The following is a 19,878-nucleotide window of genomic DNA, read 5'->3' as shown; positions in this document are numbered from 1 at the left end:
AGAAATACAGTGACTGGAACAAATAGGCCACTGTCATATTAATCTCCACCTCTGTAAATTGATGGAAATATGATTTGGTGCGTTTGCCGTCTCCCTGCTTCCACCTCTTTCTGTGTGTGTGTCTATATCTATCACTCACGACGATAACTTGAGCTACACATAATCCAACATAAAAAAACGTCAGACGCCGTAATTGCACGCTCAAATCAAATAGACATAAACAGGTAAAGGAACAAGCCAGAGCCGGGGGGGTTGGGTGGAGAAGAAGACGCATGCACATGATATTCTAAGTAAAAAGCTTTGAATGGCAGAGTCTGACTGAAATTACAGAGATTCTGTAATTGCAGCTTCAGATAAAGCACGGCACTTGGCAGGTAGAGTAGGAGTCTGCAGAGATGTGCCCTCATTTCCACACCGTGCATGTGTGTGTGAGTCCTTTTTGAGCATTCATGCATGCTTGAGATTGTGTGTGTGTGTGTGTGTGTGTGTGCAAGAGAGAGAAAAAGGGGAATAGGTTTGAAGGGTTAATTAGCATGCTGTCTGTCTTAAACGGTGTGCAGCGACAGGAAGACAAGACAGGCTGTCCTTGCCAAAATCACCTCTACACAAGCTGCTGCACACACACACACATACACACACGTACATAAATGCATATAACACAGAATGAGGACATGCACTAATTCTCCCCCACTCAGCACCTCAGTGTCCATCTAAAGCTCATATACACTTGCACACGCGCGCACACACACACACACACACACACACACACACACACACACACACACACACACACACACACACACACACACACACACACACACACACACACACACACACACACACACACACACACACACACACACACACACACACACACACACACACACACACACACACACACACACACACACACACACACACACACACACACACACACACACACACACACACACACACAAGTCAGTAAAGCCAAATCAGTTTTCCCGTTGCTACAGCAACAGCATACTTTTATGTCAACTGCAACCTAGTTACTATGGCGATATGTATACAAGAGAAACTCTGCAGCGTTGTAGTCAAGGGCCAGATGACAGCATAGTGTGAGGGTGTGTTCACACAACTATTTATTTTTTCACACACACACACACACACACACACACACACACACACACACACACACACACACACACACACACACACACACACACACACCCACACACACACACACACACACACACACACACACACACACACACACCACACACCCACACACACACACACACACACACACACACACACACACACACACACACACACACACACACACACACACACACACACACACACACACACACACACACACACACACACACACACACACACACACACACACACACACACACACACTTTAGGTTCACACGCTGGTCAAGGCATAAAGAGCTCTCATATCCTCCGGTATAATCTCAATCAGCTAAACTAGCAAAGCCAGCATTGATCCTCGCTGTTTGTCTCCCCCCCACAAACCCCCAACACCCCCGGGCAAGAGGACATCTAAAGTCTGCTGGCATCTGTGTTATTAAATCCCCCAGTATTCATTTTGCACTAATTGAGTGAGGGATTAATTCCACGTTTACCCGGAGTATTTAATGGAGGGAAAATATGGATAGGGGAGCCGGTATAAAAGACTGTATCAAGACTTAAATCAAAAGTGAAACGCTGTTCCCACTGGGGGAGCGCACAACGTCTGAGGGAAAGAGAACTATGAAAGCAGAGATCATCAACTATTGATAAGGCCGAATCTGGTACAGCTGTAGACAAAATACAGAATATGTTATATGTAATATTATATTATGTAATATGGATATGCCTGCAAACCGCTGATAACTGTCTGGCTGTGAAAGAACTTATACGCACACATGATAGAGTGACTAATGGGAGGTATTTACCATATGGCATATTTCAATAATGTTGAAAATATGATAAATGAAAAGCAATTTTTCAAAAGTATCCCTGCTTTGGTTTGAATTGGGGCAATTTGAAATGTTCTATATTTGAGGACGGACTATCAAAAATGAATTTTCACAATAAAATAAAAAACCCTACACAATAACAATTAAATAACAAATGAATCAATATTAGGCATATTTAATTAGAAATAATTTATATTGATGTTTTAATTAAATTTAATTTAATTAAAGGGAATGTTATGCTAATTTCAGATGCATATTTGTATTCTGTGACGTGTTAAGATGCTTTAATGTTCAAAAAGCTCTTTATTTTTTCTCATACTGCTTGTGCTGCAGCACCTCTTTTCACCCTCTGTCTGAAACCAGGGCCCAGTCTGCTCTGATTGGTTACAGTCGCTGGCCGGCTGGGGATTTTAGCCTTTGCAGACCATTTACATGCACAAAAACCTATATGACACAGTACAAGAAAGGGAAAACCCCAAAAAGCAACCCTTTAAAATGGTCACCTATTATGCAAAATCCACTTTTTCATGTATTTTATACATCCAAACATGTCCCCTCTGTGTAAAGACATTCTGAATGTTTCAGATTTTGGCCACTTTATGATGTCATAACGATGTTTTGGCTTGTGTAACCATTAACCAATAACCAACCAAGGTAACCCCCCCCCCCCCCACCTTATCACCTGAATCTCCTCCTAGAGCACCATTGTGTTCTTTTTAACCAAATCTCTCTCAGAGGGGCGTGGCACCTTATTTTCATCTAAAGTAACAGACAGAGAATCAGCACTTTGGAAACAGGGCCGAAACAGAGGGGATTATGGGTAATGCTGCAATGATCTGTTGGTATGAGACATGTTTTGTATATATCTGAGATCTATAATATATTGATGAAAAACAGTATAATAGGGGACCTTTAAAACCTAAGATTTAATATTGTTGACCACATCCTTTGTTCCAAGATGGCCTAATGGTGCCACTGACAAATATGCTATCGGTATTTAATTTCATATTTGACTTGGAAGTCATCTTCAAAGAGTCCATTTAGAAGACAGATCAAATAGCTCATATAGTGTTTGAGATAATAACTTAATTACCTGGATACTTGTAACTGGGTAATAATTAAATACTTTCACATCAAAAGTGGCCTTGTATAGTGAGGAGTGTTCTACATTTGCTGCTCAGTTAGCGTTAGCTTAGCTGCTGCTCAGTCCTGTACTCGCTATCTTTTGAAATGTTTACACAATACAGAACTGCTTTGACAATCTTTGGCCGAGCGCTCAGAAATTATGATGCACATTTGGCAGAGAACATTTTGGAATTCAAGTGTGACTGAATCACAAAGTTAACATCGACTCCAGCAGATAAGATGTAAAAATGAGGAGCATTAATTCTGCCCTTTACCTTAAGGGGACGGATTTAGGTCACAGGTTTTATTTATATGTTTTTAAGACGGTTATTATGTCACCGTGGCTGTTTCGGGATCAACCCTTGATCCTTAAACAACAACTTGTTTTGCTGTTGCTACAAACGCATTATCAATCTAACCAAACAAGCTTTAATAATCAATCGATTCTTGTATACGGCTGTCATACAAAAGCTTTTGCAAATCGGCAATTTTTTCCGATAAGGTCAGAAAATATATTTAAAAAAAAGTAATTGTCGAGGACTTTCAGAACATAATTGACCATTATTCGTGGTTAAACACAAGCAATACCCTTACGTGCCTTTTCCGTTTAGTTTTACCTTCACACTAACACAGAAACAGGCTACATAAGTGTTGAGAGAAACATTTTCCAATGGTGGTTTCTTGATTTGTTTTGCTGTGTAAATAAAAGATACACCCCTTGTGTAGACAAAGATAGAAATTGTTACCATCTATTTTCTCAAATCTTCTACGGGATCATATTTTTGATGAATACATTTTAGGACCTCGAGTACTTTGTTTGGTAACTAAAAAGTACACGTTAATACCCATACCTAAAGGCATAAAACGGCTCTGCACTGCCATTGCCGTGACCCAACACTAATGCCAACCCTTATCCTTTCAACCTTGACCTCAATGTCCTCTGATCTTTTGACAGATGTTTAAAGCATCACAAACTATGTACGTAACAATAGAAACAAACATTTACCAACTGTTTTCACAACAAGGCTCTGCGCCCAACCTCGCAGTGACCAAAGAACAAGTTGCGTATCATGTGAAAGCCTACATTTGAGCGAAAATTATCCAACATTTCTCCACACAACTGCAGATGTGTTTACCTGGCTCCGGTCTTTGTCCACCTTCTTGAAGCACTTGTTGAGCGACAGATTGTGGCGCACTGAGTTCTTCCAGCCTGTGGGGGCGCTTGCAAAGTAAGGGAAGTGCTCCAGGATCCAGCCGTAGATATCCTTCACCGGCAGCCGCTTGTTTGGCGCGTCCTCGATGGCCATGAAGATCAGGCAGCTGAAGGAGTACGGCGGTTTTCTGTTGGCTCCCGCCGCCAAGTCGTACGCCGAATGTGCGTCGCCGAGCAAAGCGTCTTCCAGGGAAGGAGACGAGGAGGAGGGCGAGCGCGAGTGCTGACCGTCGGGGTCCTGCAGGGGGGAGACGCTACGAAGCCCCGAGTGGCTGAAGCTGTTGAGGAGGTCGGTGCTCTCGTGGAGCCAGGAGAGGCTGGTGAGCTCCTCGTCCTCGGCCTTGGAGAAGGAGGCGGACAGGGACAGCGAGAGGTCGGCTGCCTCGGCCTCGGATGCTGCCGTGGCGGCGTCCCCTTGTCGGTACGGCGGGGTCATACCCTGCGAGGCACTGGCGCCACTACTGGGGCTTTGGGCCTTCTTACTGGGGGGCATGGTGGGTCCCATCCAGCCCAGGGCTCACTCCTGGAGAGAGGGAAAAGGGTAGGACAGAGGGAAAGAGAAAAAGAGGAAAAAAGAAACGAGGTCAGCTTGTGAAATTCATTTAGCTTTCTCACATGAAGACTTTTTCTTAAAGGCCAAATGGTGGAGACACGCAACAAGATTTTGACCACATTCCCAATTAGGCAGATCTGAGGGGGAAAGTATACATCATCGTTTTTCTCTGGGGCTCTATACCCAGTTCCGGCTGGAACGGCACATTTAGTGCTTCATTGGTTGAGGAAATCTTGCCTTGTACAACTACCCTCTAATTACAAGCGTACCAGGAAAGTATTGACATTATACGAAGGTTGCTGTCATAACATGTGAACCCTGGTAAAGGTCTAATAGCGCTTTGACATCGCTATAACAGGAACATATCCAAGGTAGGCGTGCTGAATAAACTTTAACCTGTCCATGACCACATCCTCACAATTAAGACATCTGCCAGAAAAAAAGGAAAGAACAACTTCTACATTCCTAATCATCAACATTCTCCCAACATAAGAGCATTTGTGTTCTCGTCAGCAGAGGAAGAGTGGTTATTGACGGGGACGGGGTCCGAGTAACACACACCCCGCTCAGAAGGCTCACAGCAAGAACCTTGATTGTCCTCTAGCAGTAGGGACAGCTGTGGGAAGAAGGACCCTCGCCCTGTGTGCACACGTTTCAGAATCTGGACACAAATACACACCCTCGATAGGATGTACCACGCCGACACGCAGAAAGAAAAACCTACATTTGCATGCACACAAATTCGGACAAAAAGGTCCCGACAGGGGTAGAAAAAGGTTTCAAGTCTAAAAGCATGAACACACACATACACAGATTCAATCCAGATATGCCCTCGCTGGGCCGTGTTGTGCGATCTTCCTCTAATCCAAGGTGATCATCGGCCGATCTGTCCCCTCACTCTACGCGATTGACTGACAGATGTCACCCCTGGCAACCTGCTGTGCCGTGACAACTGTCAATTCGCAGCATCTCCACTCGAAGTGTCACCATGGCAACAGAGAAAAACAACTCTGGTTATGTCTCTCTTCTCTGTGTCTACCTATCCACCCCCGTCTTTTCACTTTTTCCCTACCACAGCCGATAACTCTGCCTAACAGCGCCTGATAGGCTGGAGAAGGACTGGGCTAAATATAGAAATGTGTATAGCTGCTGTGCTGCTGCTCCATCCGACTCTCTCCGCCGCGATGGGAAACGCTCGGCAGCGTGTCTTTGATCCCCCCCCCCCCTCCACTTCCTCCCTTTCTACTCCTCACACTTTCTGACAGCAGGCGCGCTCATTCAACAAGCTGTACCTGTCTGAGGTATGCCGTTGTTGCACCAATATTGACATTGAGCGTAATGAATTCAAATTGCCCCGGCGACGATAGCTGAAAATAGTGAGCGCATAATCAAAGGGTTGGGCGAGGGTGTTTGACAGGCTTTTCAAGATATGTGTGTGTGTCTTTGTATGAGCGTATTCATGCGTGTGTTTGATAGGCTTGTCACGCCATGTGTGTATGTGTGTATGTGTGTGTGTTTCTCTTAGGCAGGAAGTAAGGGCATCGCAGTGACATTGTTCCTGGTAGGAGTCCGCTGGAATGCAGAGATGCTCTCTTTCTCTCCATCTCCTCTTCCTTGTTATGTTGCCATAGCGGCAAGGGGGCCATGAAACATTACGGCTGACAGTAAAGTCATCTCATTTTACTGTTGCTATGACAACAAACTCCTCACTGTTGGTTGGGGCCAGCGCAAACTGCCGCCCAAGCCTCGTGCCGGAGTGTGTGCGAGTAGATTCATTTGTGTATGTGTGTGTGTATGTGTGTGTGTGTGCCAGCATGTCTCCCACGGGCACTCATAAAGCTTAACACACTTGCTCAGCCCTAAACAAACTTTCATGCAACTTCTACAGCGGCCCCTCGGGGCCAACTGCTAAAGGACAAAGGCAGATATCGCTCAAATTCAGACTAAATGATGCCTGCTGCGTGTGTGTGCATGTGTTTGAGTGTGTGTGTGTGTGTGTGTGTGTGTGTGTGTGTGTGTGTGTGTGTGTGTGAGAGAAGCATCCTCACATTTGTTTGACAGATGGGACTGTGCTATTCTCTCTGTCTTCTTCATTCCCTGGATCTCTTTTGTGTTTGCATGCTTTGTTTTGATTTGTTTTCCTCTCTGTTTGGCATGTCCACATTTGGCTAAGTGTGTTTTCCCCGGTGTTTCAGTATGTGTTTGCATCGGACTGTAAGTACACTGTCTATAAGTACATTCTCCCATCGTAGTCCCTGTGCATACTAATGCGATTTAAAGCAGCTGGAATCTGCACAGTGTTGCTCTCGCTCCCTCTGTGACCCGGGCACCATGCCGGCTCTGTTTGCTCTCTGCACCCTGATAACACAGACTTAAAAAGACAACACTCAATTAGAGTCAATTGCTTTCTCGGTTTGAAACGCTATTCTTTAACACACTGAGATGAAGCGTACTGGGATCTAAGTCCAGACCAGATCTTATCTAGACCCTGACTTACAGTATAGCCAACGTTTTTTACCTTTACTTTCCCAGAGACCAATGGATTCGTAGAAAATCATCTCAGCCAATCAAATCAATGCTTTCGATAATCAAATCAGGCGAGATACATACAGGAGGTGAGAGGTGAGATGAGTGAAAGGAAAAAAACAAAGGATGTTCTTTTTCTTTTGGCGCTCTAAAATGGGACAAGTAGACAGTGACAATGGACATTTAAATTAGGTATGGACAGACTAACTTCATTCAAGTATTAGATTTAAAATACTCACAGGACAAACTCACTGCTCTCAGTAAATAAGAGAAAGTGGAGGAATGGTATTTAGAAAAGTGAAAGAAAAAGAAAAGGAGAAAATCTGTTCAATTTTTACAATGTTTTGAGATTATTTATAAAAAAAGTTTGAGTATTTAATTATGAAATTCAGTTAACATTTTTAATGAATTAAATTGTTATTATTAATTATTTACTTAATTTTCTTTAACCAAGGATTTTTAAAGCTCACTATTATGTATTTAATTTTTAAATGCAGCTGTTATTTTAACTTGAAAGGAGATTTAAAGAAACTAGTTATCATTACAGAAGGACAATTATAATCCCATCAGTTCAAATTGAAAACTGACAATGAATATTGCTGACATTTTATTGCATTGTAATTGATTTAATTTAACTGTCAGTTATTGACATAACTCCTGGCTAATACAGTATATACTGAGTCACTGAATCATAAAGCAAGTTATACATTATAACACTCCTGACCTTTACTAGAGAGCAATTTCTCTAACTCGGAAAACCCTGGCGTGGAGGTAGGTGGTACACTAACGTCACATTGTTTCTGTTATTATGCCTCCCATGAATATAGGTTTCTCTGACAGGTAACAAAGGCTGGAAATTACCGTGGCAACTGTGTTGAACACTTAAACTTCCTCAGACTCCGCAAGTAAAAATATCCTCTACTCAGAGACATTATTATATTATAAGTGACAGCGGAAAATGATAACCTTCAACAAATATGCTTCAACGTCTCAACAACGTCTCAAACAACGCGCTGTTTTATATTGTTGTATATAAACAATATATAGAGCATAATCTATACGGTCAATCAATGCATTTAAGGAAGTATGCTTGGGCTCTGGGAACCTGTGTTAGGCCTTTTTTTTTAATACATTTTGTTTGACTTCCACCAAACAATTCGGACTCAAAGTCGACTTATTCATTTTTGTTCAGACCTTTCTACCATAATCACATGGTCTTAACCAATTATGATCTATCCATAGCACATAATGTTGGCTTGGATGTTAAAGGACAATTTCAACATTTAGGGAGTAAGATGAGATGATCGATACCACGGTGCACTTCCCTATGCGTTTGTAACTTCTTCTTTTGTGGTACCTAGCACCTCATCAGGAATGATGGTGACGGTGACTTTTTTTCTCTAACCTTTTCTGTGTGTGTGTGTGTGTGTGTGTGTGTGTGTGTGGCAGCCAGTTGGCTTACTATAGTCTCCACTGGTTGCCTAGCAACCTCACAAGCAGGGAGTGACTGCACCTGTCCAATAAATAGTCTGCTACAACGCCCCTACGAAAGCACCATTTTCAATTTTTTACCTTTTTTAGAAGTTAAGTAAACTAAATATAATATAAATAATTATTGAGCATATTGGCATATTGGATAAGACAGCAAGGCTAGCTGTTTCCCCGTTTCAAGTCTCTATGCTAAGCAGAGCTAACTGTCTACTAGCCTAATCTTTATTGTATAGACATAAGAGTGGTATTAATCTCTTAACAAAATTAGTCATAAAAATGTCTAGAAATTGCTAGAAATGAACCAAACATTTTGAACGTTATAAGAAACTACCATTTCCAGCTCTGTTTTTTACAATTATAGAAAAACATTATCGCTAAATGAACCAGTAAGAAACGTAATTGGGAGACAGAAATTACTGTGCGTTCTTCTCTTCAGAATTGTAGTCACTTATATTTTTGTATTGCCAGGCGTTTGCCTGCTTGTCTATCAAGATATGACAAACCTAAAGGTCTTCATCTTAAGTGTGCTGCTTGGCTTCAGCTAATCGAGCCTTTGCTAATGATATCGCGCAACTAAAAGCAAACAATTATTGATTGATCAATAGGCTCTGTTGTCATCTGCATACATTTTTTTTAGGATAAGATAGCAGATACGATAGCTTACATAGCACAATCAAACATGTTCCAACAACTGATGAGGTTTGTCTTTTGGCAATCATTGAAATGTCAATGAACTGGGATGCTTTATTGGATTGTTTGTTGGTTTGAAAGATTAGTAAATTGGATGACATTTAACCCAGAAAACGAGTTAATGTTACAGAATATCATCGACTTCCAGGTAACCCTGTTGACCTCTGGTCAGCTGGAAACCCTCCAAAGGCTTTACCGGTGAAAGCGGGGGCCACTGGTGTTTACACAGCGGAGAGAAGGTGAGCAAACCCCTCTGAGGGCGGATATGTTGTCGGCTAATTCATGTGCTCCAATTAACGGCGTAATCATCTTACATTGCATTCATGCTCTCGCAGATACGTGTCTGAATCACATGCCACATTTACGTAATCCTCAGAAGATCTTTATTTCCCAGAGAAATCCCCGTCATCACCACCAAAAACCACATCAATGCAGAAATATAAAAAACACAACAGATCTGCCCGTGACATGCTGTCAGCGATGCGTTTATGTTCGGCTCTGGGCCTCGGCGGACTCAAACGACTATTACAACTTTGTCGGTTTGATCGCGACTCGTGACATACGTCGCGTGTCTCATCCTCCCGCTCCTTGCTTTCCAGTCAGTCTTCCATATACAGCCCAATAAAGCCGGTGCCATGAAAATAATCCCCCCGATCCCAGAATGGGGTAGTAATAGTAGTGTAGGAGATAGCGGGCGAAGAATGCAATAGTAGCTGGTAGGAGTTATTACAGAGGGCTGAGCTGAACCTTGTGGCTCCTCTGGCCACAGTGATAAAGCACAGAGTCAGATGCACCGAGGCAAAACTAATCTGGAGTTTTGATGACAAAAGGACGACCTTTATCCCTCCTACACATTCACGGGATGGATGGAAAGGGAGAGGAAGACCAACAGAGGCAAGGAGAAAATGAGAACTCTCTGAGAGACGGGGAAATAATAACTTCTGCTATATGTCAACACCGGCTGCATGAGGCCTTGTGATGTTCTCCATTTTCAGCCCCCCCCCCCCCCCACTTCTGTATGTCCTGCTTTTCCCTAACGACAAATGTCAGGATTCCAGGGGGCTTTAAGGAAGCAGAGCACGAGCAATCACATCCTATGAGGTCTGGATGTGTCTTCCTTTTTATATCATCCGCAGTGGCAACGAGTTATGGGATAGAGGTCGGGGGTCAGGGTGTCCCAGAGGACTGCTCATAACCCCCCGGCCCTGGCTGCTGCTCCCGGCTCACACACACTCATGAACATGCAGACAAACAGAGAAGCACAGGGTTTCTTTGCTTTTTCTTCCCAGGGTTGATTAGAGTCGGTGCAGAGGAGTCATTCACCAGAGCAACACTGGGCTGGTTATACTTGAAAGGCTAATAATTGCTCAACTATATTTGACATCATTGTAAATTCAAAAGATTGGACAGTTGATCTGACAAAACAGTCAGACATGTACATTTTCTTTCTCTTTTATAGCAAAGATAAGTTCAGTTGCAAAATGTACAAATTCAGGCCACTCTTTCAAGGCTAAAGACTCCAAACGTATTCGAAGAACCAGTCAAGTGTCAATGAAGTCTGTGGAAACCGTCAAAGATATTTAAAGTTGTAATTGGACTTTTTTCATATAAAGTGGTTAAATGCTATGTTAGTAAATACAATATTGTAGTTTTGGGCTATTTTGTCTTACTGTTCAGACAAAACAAGTACATTTTCTTAATTTGTATTGTTCATATAAATAGAAAAATATACAGTTTCAGTTTTTTTCTAACTTAAGACACACTTTAGTAAAAACAAATGAGGGTCTATCGCAAAAAAAAGGAAATATGTACAAGGCTGTAAATATGTGTAATGTCAATGTCAGCTGTATAATCGGCTCGTGCTCCTCACCCATCACTGCCTGCTATTATAAATCCCGATGTATGCTCATATTTCCTCACCGTTTGATAAGGAGCTTTATCGGGGGCAGGGCTGTCTCCCACGTCATTTGTGTTTGTTTCCGAGAAAGATCTATCTCGTCATTCCGATCTATCCGCAGGAACGTTAGCTAATGGAGGCGAAACACATTATTCTGTGATGTGACGTTTTCTTATTGATTTGAGTAATCCTATACATTTTGAGCATATTAAACACGGTTTGTTAAATACCAATTGTTTTATTCAAATGTCACAAATTGTCCGAAGTGCAACATGAGCCATAGCTGTCATGTATAGTGTATAAAAAAACGCAATTACTGGGGCTTACGTGAAAACAGGTCAAGGTCATGGCTTTGCGCCCTAAACATTATAAGTTACAACACAGAGCCTGTTCTGCTAGAGGATTAAACATTGCCTCTGTGTCTATTAGCAAGCAACTGAGCAGATAATAAGCATATAGTGTACGATATATTTAGGGGAGCTGAGTCCCAGAACTTTCACATTGAAAAATGATTGCACAACACACACACACACACACACACACACACACACACACACACACACACACACACACACACACACACACACACACACACACACACACACACACACACACACACACACACACACACACACACACACACACACACACACACACACACACACACACACACACACACACACACACACACACACCACACACACACACACACACACACACACACACACACACACACACACACACACACACACACACACACACACACACACACACACACACACACACACACAGATGTTAGGATACGGACGCTTGAAGGTGACTTGTTTGTATGCGGCCTGGAGGTGGTAGAGTACAGGGATAGTGTGTGTGTGTGTGTGTGTGTGTGTGTGTGTGTGTGTGTGTGTGCGTGCGTGCGGTGGACTGACTCGGATGGTTAGGTCAAGCTTAAAGAAAGCCCAGGCTCAAGGCTCTAGACTTCCACGATAATGGCGGTGACACACCACATGCAATGACACGTTTGTGCACGCTCCAATGCTCATTCGGCGAGCCCTTTATTTTCTCAGTCGTTCGTTTTGGGTCAGGTCAGTGTGTTCTGCCGGTGTGGCGTACAACATGTGTTGTTTGTGTTAGAAGGAAACATTAACACCAGCTGACTTGTTAAAGAGGACACGTTATGCTCATTTTCAGGTTGAATAATTGTATTGTGTGCCTCTACTGTGACAGGTTTACATGTTCAAGAAGCTCTTTATTTTTCTCATACTACCAGTGCTGGAGGGAACGTTGGGATGTTAGCCTTTGGAGACCATTTACATGCACACAAACCTATACACCACACCACAGGGAAGTGAACATCCCCACATCGTTATAGGGCCTGTTTAACGTCAAACAGGCCAGATGTACAAAAGTGGGCCCTTCAGCTAAAGACTACTTTTTTTCCCAACTGTCCCTGAAGTCTGTTTATTGCGCCAACAATTAGTAATGTTTTCCTTTTACTTTAATCTAAAATGTTTCTTTTGCCTAAAATAACTTTTTACAAACGATTAGGAAGTAAAATATTTGACTTTGATTTAAATATTCTGATAAACAATAAATCTTGGCATCAGTAGTTTTAATTATGTATTATAAGCTGCTTAGAGCTGGCTGTTAAACAGATCATAATTCCTTTCCTAATATCTATTTTGTATCGCTGTGAACAACCATAGGTTTTTAATTCAACTCTCAATTCTTACCAAGAACTACATTTGACAAGATAACATTTAATAGTTCATGATAACATTATAATGTTCCTCCACCCAATGCTAATGTGTGGTAGATACAGATGTGTCGACGCATTTTAGTTTAGCTCAATGCAACCGGTAAACGTTAGCTTTTAGCGCCGCTATATCTGTCTGCTAACAGCCAAAGTTACTAGCTTTCCTCATGCCGATTTCACTTTTATTCAATATGTTAAAATGGGGCTGTACCATTACCTACGTTGGTAGGTAAAAAAAAAAGAGCCAAAATGATCAAAACTATAAAAGATCCAATTATAAATTTGTTATTTCACGCCATGTAAATGTATGTACATTTTCTAATGCACTTTTGATTACCTTAGAGAACAGAAGTAAATGTGTTATGAATTGTCAATACAATATTTCAGTAAGTAGATATTTCTTATGGAATTTCTCCTGCATACTGAATAATAATGGGGGGGGGGGGGGTAAACCAATAAAGACTTAATCACAAAACAGAAAATAACATTACCCCTACTAATGTAACATTAAGGTATTCTAAACTGCTAAAATACCCATCTGATAAACTAAGAACAAATCTATTATTGAGTCGTTTGTCTCTCCTTCAGCAAAGAACAATTAATGTGCAACACATGCAAGTCCCAGACCTCTCATTGTACCGAGCGCTGATCATTGCTGTTGCCGCTTAAGATGACAAATGTAGCCAAAAGGCCCAGCTGAAACTCCCGGCTGTTGTCTTGTTAATGTGCTCCTGCGAGCAGCAGGGTGTACTGCGCCAGAGATCATTTGTTAGGGGAAGAAGCAGAACTCTGTGGAACCACTTTGTTATTATGGACTGTTTATTTGCAGTTCAACAAGACCAACAGAGCGGGGAGTCTCCTTATGTGAACCTCCGAGCTGATTTCTAAATGTTGAGATACTTTGGGAAAGAGTCAATGATTTTATTTTGGAGTAGAGCTGGCTATAAGATTAGCGTAGCATGAGCTAAATTGTATCTTGTATTCCAAATACATCAGAAATGTATTCCACATTTTTCCACATCATTCCACTGTACACCAGAGACAATTGTATTGGCGTGACTGTTTGGATACATTGTGGGGGAAACTTCTGTGCAGCAATGCAGGAGGAGTCACCGACTCAAAGGAGACACGGGGAGAGCTGGAGCTCTGATTTTTTATTTATCCTTTATTTTTGGCAAACACTGATGGGTTGATTTGGAGCTTCGGCTGGAGAATTCACAAAACAAATCAAAGAGTCAGAGGTTCTGACTTCACGGTAGAGTTGCCACGTCAATTCTGAAGAACTCTACCCCAGACCCGTGTGTTTAGCTAGTTCAGAGAGCATCATCAACATGCTGCATAACAAGATAGAATCATAACACCTCTATCAGCTGACGCCAGCAGGCAGGAACAGGGAGACAAAACACTGAGAGCACAGCAGCCAAGGTTACAGGTGTGCGTGCTCAGTCAGGACAGATTGAACTGATCAACTGGGTCAAAGTTATGGGCCAGGCTAGCTGTCCTCCTGTTGACAGTATTCATGCCAGGCTAGGCTAACCTTCTGGCTCTAGTTTCATATTCTAACAGAAAACATGTTATTTCACTCTGAAAAAGTAATATTAGCAAAAGCTAAAAACAATTCACATAATGTACTCAACAAGTTGACCAACAGCATAGTTGATGATAAGAAAGATAATCACCAAATATTTTCTAAATCGAATAATTGGTTAATTTGTGTATTCAATAATGGCATCAAATGTGGTATGGAGACTTTCGGCTTTTTTGGTTTGATATCATATCAAACTAAATGTCTGAGTATTATCTTGTGGAATGATCAGCTATTGCTGTTTGGTATGGTCTATTTGAGTAGTTTGAGACTTCCTGTTGAAACATTCATGGACCACAGCATAACAAGTGTCCAATTAGGTCCACAAATAAGTCCAATAAAATCCAGAAGTACAAACCTGTTGTTTGATATTTGTTATTCTACTTACAAAGGTTAAAGCTAAGCCTAAAAAAACCTAGATGCCAACAAGACACAAAGGTAATACTCGCTCTCTCGCTGTTGCAACCTTCGCCTCCCTCATTCCCTCTAAGGCCTCCCTGTCTTTTCTCTTTGACAGTGAGCAGGTCCCTGTTGGCGCTCTGTGCTCTTTTACAATATTGTGGGAAAGGAGAGAGAGACAGAGAGTGAGTAAAAGAAAGAGAGAAAGGGAGACTGCCAGAAACACTATAGGATATCAAAGCTGCCCAGTGCACAGCCAACAGAGCTTTGATAGCGGGCAGGGAGGGGTGTGGGTCAGAAAAACGGCAGGGAGAACGGCTCGGTGAAATACTTAAAGAGGGGAGCGTGATCTGTCGGGATCCCCTCACTAGAGGGGGAGAGCGGGGTGGGTGAAGCTTTGAGGAGTGTTTTTCAGCTGGATGTCCTGCAGTCAAATAGGGGAACAAATTAAGCAGCGCTCCCTCTCTGTGTCTGCCTCTTTCCCCCCTCTGGCTTTTCCACTTATCTTTAACAAACAGCAGCTCAGGCTCTCAGCCACTGGCCGACAGTTTGTCCCAACAACAAAAAACCATGGCAACAACCGCTGCAAGAGCCTGTCCGGTTCCAAAGGTCCGCCCTCTCTGGCTTCTCCAACTCGCCCTGCGCTTTGAGCATTGTGCACATTTGGCTGAAACGGTAGATTGGAATCAATAAGCAAATGAGGAAAAGTGAGAGAAGTTTGTCGTTGATAAGCTGCACTGCCGATGGTTCAGATGGGTGGGAGTGGGGGCTGCAATGATTCCTAAAACCCTTGGAATGAGTTAGAATGTTAGCATTTTCGGTTTGCTTGTCGTGGGAATATTTTCGGATGGTGCCTGAAATACATTTTGTGGTTAATCCAAGGTCCCAAGACTTTCACGTTACGTGCTACAACTCACACTACATCAGGGAATATACACCACTCATGATTGTCTGAAGCTTTTATGTGTCAGAAACGGCGGTTGAGTGGCTAAGTGAGACCACCTTTAGCTTAGCGAATGGTGTCAAGTCAAGCCAGCATGATGTAGTTTATTCATAGCCTAAGGTTAGCTTTTTTACTTCAGGGGGTTCCATTTAAGTTTCAAAAATCATAAAAGTGTCGTCAATATATGGAGACTATCCTGCTGTGTAAGTATTCAAAATCTTTGTTTACCACAGAGCTTAATTTCTGCAATATCATAACAACAAATGCATTGCTTTTTGACATGGGACCCCTTGCGATGCCAACTTACAGGTCGGCCTACAAAACACCTCAACACTGCACCGCTCTAAAAGGCTTGAAGAGTTATTAGATTGCCCTTGGCAAAGAAAGGTGATTGGAGCACAAAGAATGTGTTGTGGTTGAGTGGAGAAAGTGGAATTTGAAAAAGTAAAAGCAGAAGGGAGAGAGGCAGCAGTTTGTCAGGAACCTACACACACCTATCCGGACTGCCTTTGCTGACGACACTTACACCGCTTCTGCTGATGATACAACTCTGCTAACATCCTTCACTCCACAAGCTGTTTTTAACACTGCACAAGATACCTTATGTCAACTCAAACGTGTCCCAAATGCTGACAAAACCACATTTGGAAACTCACAATCGGGCCAAAAAAGGAGAGAAATGTGATATGAGGAGTCACACTAGTATGGGAGTATCAAATGCTTCTCTTCACATATTCCAGCACCTTGTTGGGAAGTTAATATGCATGTTTTATCCAATTAAATAATAATTTGCATGCAGAATTTATTTACTACGGACAACTTTCAAAGTATATCCGTCTTATTTTTAATCTGAATATTTTCACAGTCCCCAAAGATCAACGGTGCATGCAAATTCACTAATTAAAGTTAGGTACGGTAACTTTATTATTTTTTTTTTATAAGAAGAAGCCAAACTCTTTCCTCAATGTTTGTGTGGTGCTGGGTAACAACATTGCAATACTTTGTCAAATTAAAAGTTAGGCATACATTAAGTACAAAAAAAACGAGTATCAAATACTGGGTTTAGATTCATAGTCATATCTGTTGTTGAAGAGAATCAATATATTTTTTTTAGTGTTCAATTTAAGCTTAAAAAAAGTATTGTGTTAATATTTCAAATTTGTATCTAAGATTTTATTAAAAGTATTATTAAAGTGTTGGTACAAAACCCTATTGCTAGTAGAAAACATTTTGTAGGCATCAATAGGTTGATATTTCAAGTGAGCATTCAAAACTAGACTTGTTTAACTTTGTACCAGCTAATCTTTCACATCTTCTCTGTACACATGTTAGCATGCTGGCATTAGCGCTTAGCTCAACAGACCACAGATCCAAACTACAGCCTCACAGAGCCACAAGCATGACAGTAGACTCTGAACTTGACACATACAATATTGCCCTAAAAATGACAGCTCCGAAAGAGAAGGGGGAGCTGACATTCAAACAAAAGTAACTGTCGAAATTGAACCGGAAATATTTTTGATCAAGGCAAGGCAAGGCAAGTTTATTTATATAGCACTTTTCGACGCAGGGTAATTCAAAGTGCTTTACAAAAAAGAAATGAAAGACATTAAGCATTAAAAAAGAAAAGCTAGGTTCACAAGGTTTCACACCCGGACAATTTGATTGTATTTTCTCAGTTCTCTGAATGTTTGGGAGTCGACTTGAACGGTCACTAGAAGATGTGTGAACCCCACTAAAACGACTATAGAATAGACCCTCCAGAAAAACGCGCAGAATTTACCGCATAATCAGCAAAATGGCGCAGATTTTTTAAAAGGCCGCATATTTATCAAAAGGCCGCATAATCCCCGCATTTTTCCACACAAAGTTGAGAAAGAAAAAAGTTAACTCGTCTTGACGTGAAGTGATGATGATGACGCGACATCATCAGCTCGCGCATCACAGAAGGTAAACAACACCGTAGAGTGAACGTGTGGAGCTCACACGAGAGAGAAAACACCAAGATGAAAAAATCTAATCCATCTCATTTACCGACGAACGTTTCTGCTAAAGACCGGGCAAAGCAGTTCTCCGATGTCTTGCACGAAAGTGGGGGGAAACTATTCTGCACCCCGTGCAACTGTGTGTTGGAGCATAAGAGAACATCGACGGTGACGACCCACTTTGATTCATTCAAACATTCGAAAATGCATTCTGCTGCTGCGGACAAGAAAGCCAAACAACTCACGTTCACCGAGGCATCAACCTCCAAAACCCTTTCGAGGGCTACAAGAAACGAGGTGAGAAGCCTACAAGATTGAAGCTGGTCAGATAACGAACGAGTAAATGAAAACAGAATGAGGCGGAGAAGTGTGTGTGTGTGTGTGTGTGTGTGAGAGAGAGAGAGTGTGATTAAAATAGCCCAATTGCTTAAACATTGAATGTGTTTAATTGAATATTAAAGGGGTTTAACGTTAGTGGCAGGTTGTGTGTGTGAGAGAGAATAAATAAATAAGACAGCCCAATATTTATTTTTTCCGCATATTTTGCAACTTTCCGCATATTTCGCAACTTCCCGCAATTTCACCGCATAAAATCACATAAAACCCCGCATGTTTGATCGCATAATCAAGGATTTTAGTCCGCGTTTTTCTGGAGGGTCTAGTAGAAGATAAAGCCACTTTGAAAAAAAGAAACACTCATTGTGATGGATTGCCTATCTTTCAAATCTTTGCAATTTCATTTTGTTGCCGTTGAAGATGAATGGAAAAAAAATGTCTGCCTGGTAAGTAGGAAAAGCTTTTGCAAAGTAGTAAGTGGACTCTGATGTATAAAAAGGTTTGGCCAATCAGGTTCTTTACACACAAGTCATGGTTTTTTTCCTTTTGCGGAGACAGAATTATTGCTTTTATAGCCCCGCTAGTGCCTGAGATTAGGTTGTTTTATATTCAGAAGCATCACCCCTTCTCGTCTTAGCCACTGTAGCACTGAGCTACATTACCAGTTCTACTTCGGTCTCATCAGTGTCACCCTGTCCACTGCTATGCTTATTCCCTGCTTCACTTTTCTATATAAATACATAAGGCCACTCACAGTCTATTCATTCACTGGTTTAAAAAAAAAAAAAGTCCTTGAATAAATACTTTTTGCTGTCCCTGAGGTCAAAAGCCGAATTAGGAAAATAAGTACTTTTATATACTCTGCTCCCTGTACGTGGAAACGGTTGCAAAAGGATTTAAAGCCGAAAGCCTTCTCAGTGGTTAATGAAGGTTCTTGTGGCAGACTCAATAAGGAGCTGTCTTTGCTTTGTTTAGTCGAGATTTAAATAAGCTTGGCAAAGAGCCTGCTGCTTTGACGCTGAAGTGTTGCCTATTGGATCGCTTATAAGTGGTCTCTCGGCTACGTTCCTTTGATTGTTTTTTTGCTTGTGTGTTTTTCCTCCTAAGACTTGTGTGTGTTATGTTGCTGCGTCTTGGTCCTTTGAAGAGGAGATTTTTTAATCCGTGGGGCTGCCCAGATTAAGTAAATGACATTTGGACAGAAACACGTCCATATATTAACCTTTAATGAAGCACAGAAAAAATTGTCTGATGCGTTGCAATTTCTTATTAGCAGATCCAGAGAGTTCTTGAACAAGAAAGAGGATGACCGCGAGTGTATATGACAGGAGTGGACAAGAAAGGAAGAGTGGGTGGGAGTAAAACACAGAGGGTAGTTATATCCTAGGGTCATTAGCAGCATTTCACCCAGCTTT

General features: G+C 41.8%; 1 protein-coding gene across 2 annotated transcripts in view; it reads right to left on the bottom strand.

Moving 5' to 3' along the window:
- Positions 1 to 19,878, bottom strand: part of ches1 (checkpoint suppressor 1) — a 69,940-nt gene that overhangs the window by 35,051 nt on the left and 15,011 nt on the right. For both annotated transcript variants that reach the window (XM_034075805.2, XM_034075806.2), the window contains exon 2: positions 4,229 to 4,828. In XM_034075805.2, the coding sequence (XP_033931696.1) occupies positions 4,229 to 4,810 (582 nt within the window). In that variant the 5' untranslated portion in view covers positions 4,811 to 4,828. The remainder of the gene's footprint in view (positions 1 to 4,228; positions 4,829 to 19,878) is intronic.

Source organism: Pseudochaenichthys georgianus, chromosome 24, assembly GCF_902827115.2.
Source record: "Pseudochaenichthys georgianus chromosome 24, fPseGeo1.2, whole genome shotgun sequence".
Lineage (NCBI taxonomy): Eukaryota > Metazoa > Chordata > Actinopteri > Perciformes > Channichthyidae > Pseudochaenichthys > Pseudochaenichthys georgianus.
The sequence above is the reverse complement of the archived record's forward strand: the minus strand, read 5'-3'. Positions and strand labels throughout refer to the sequence as shown.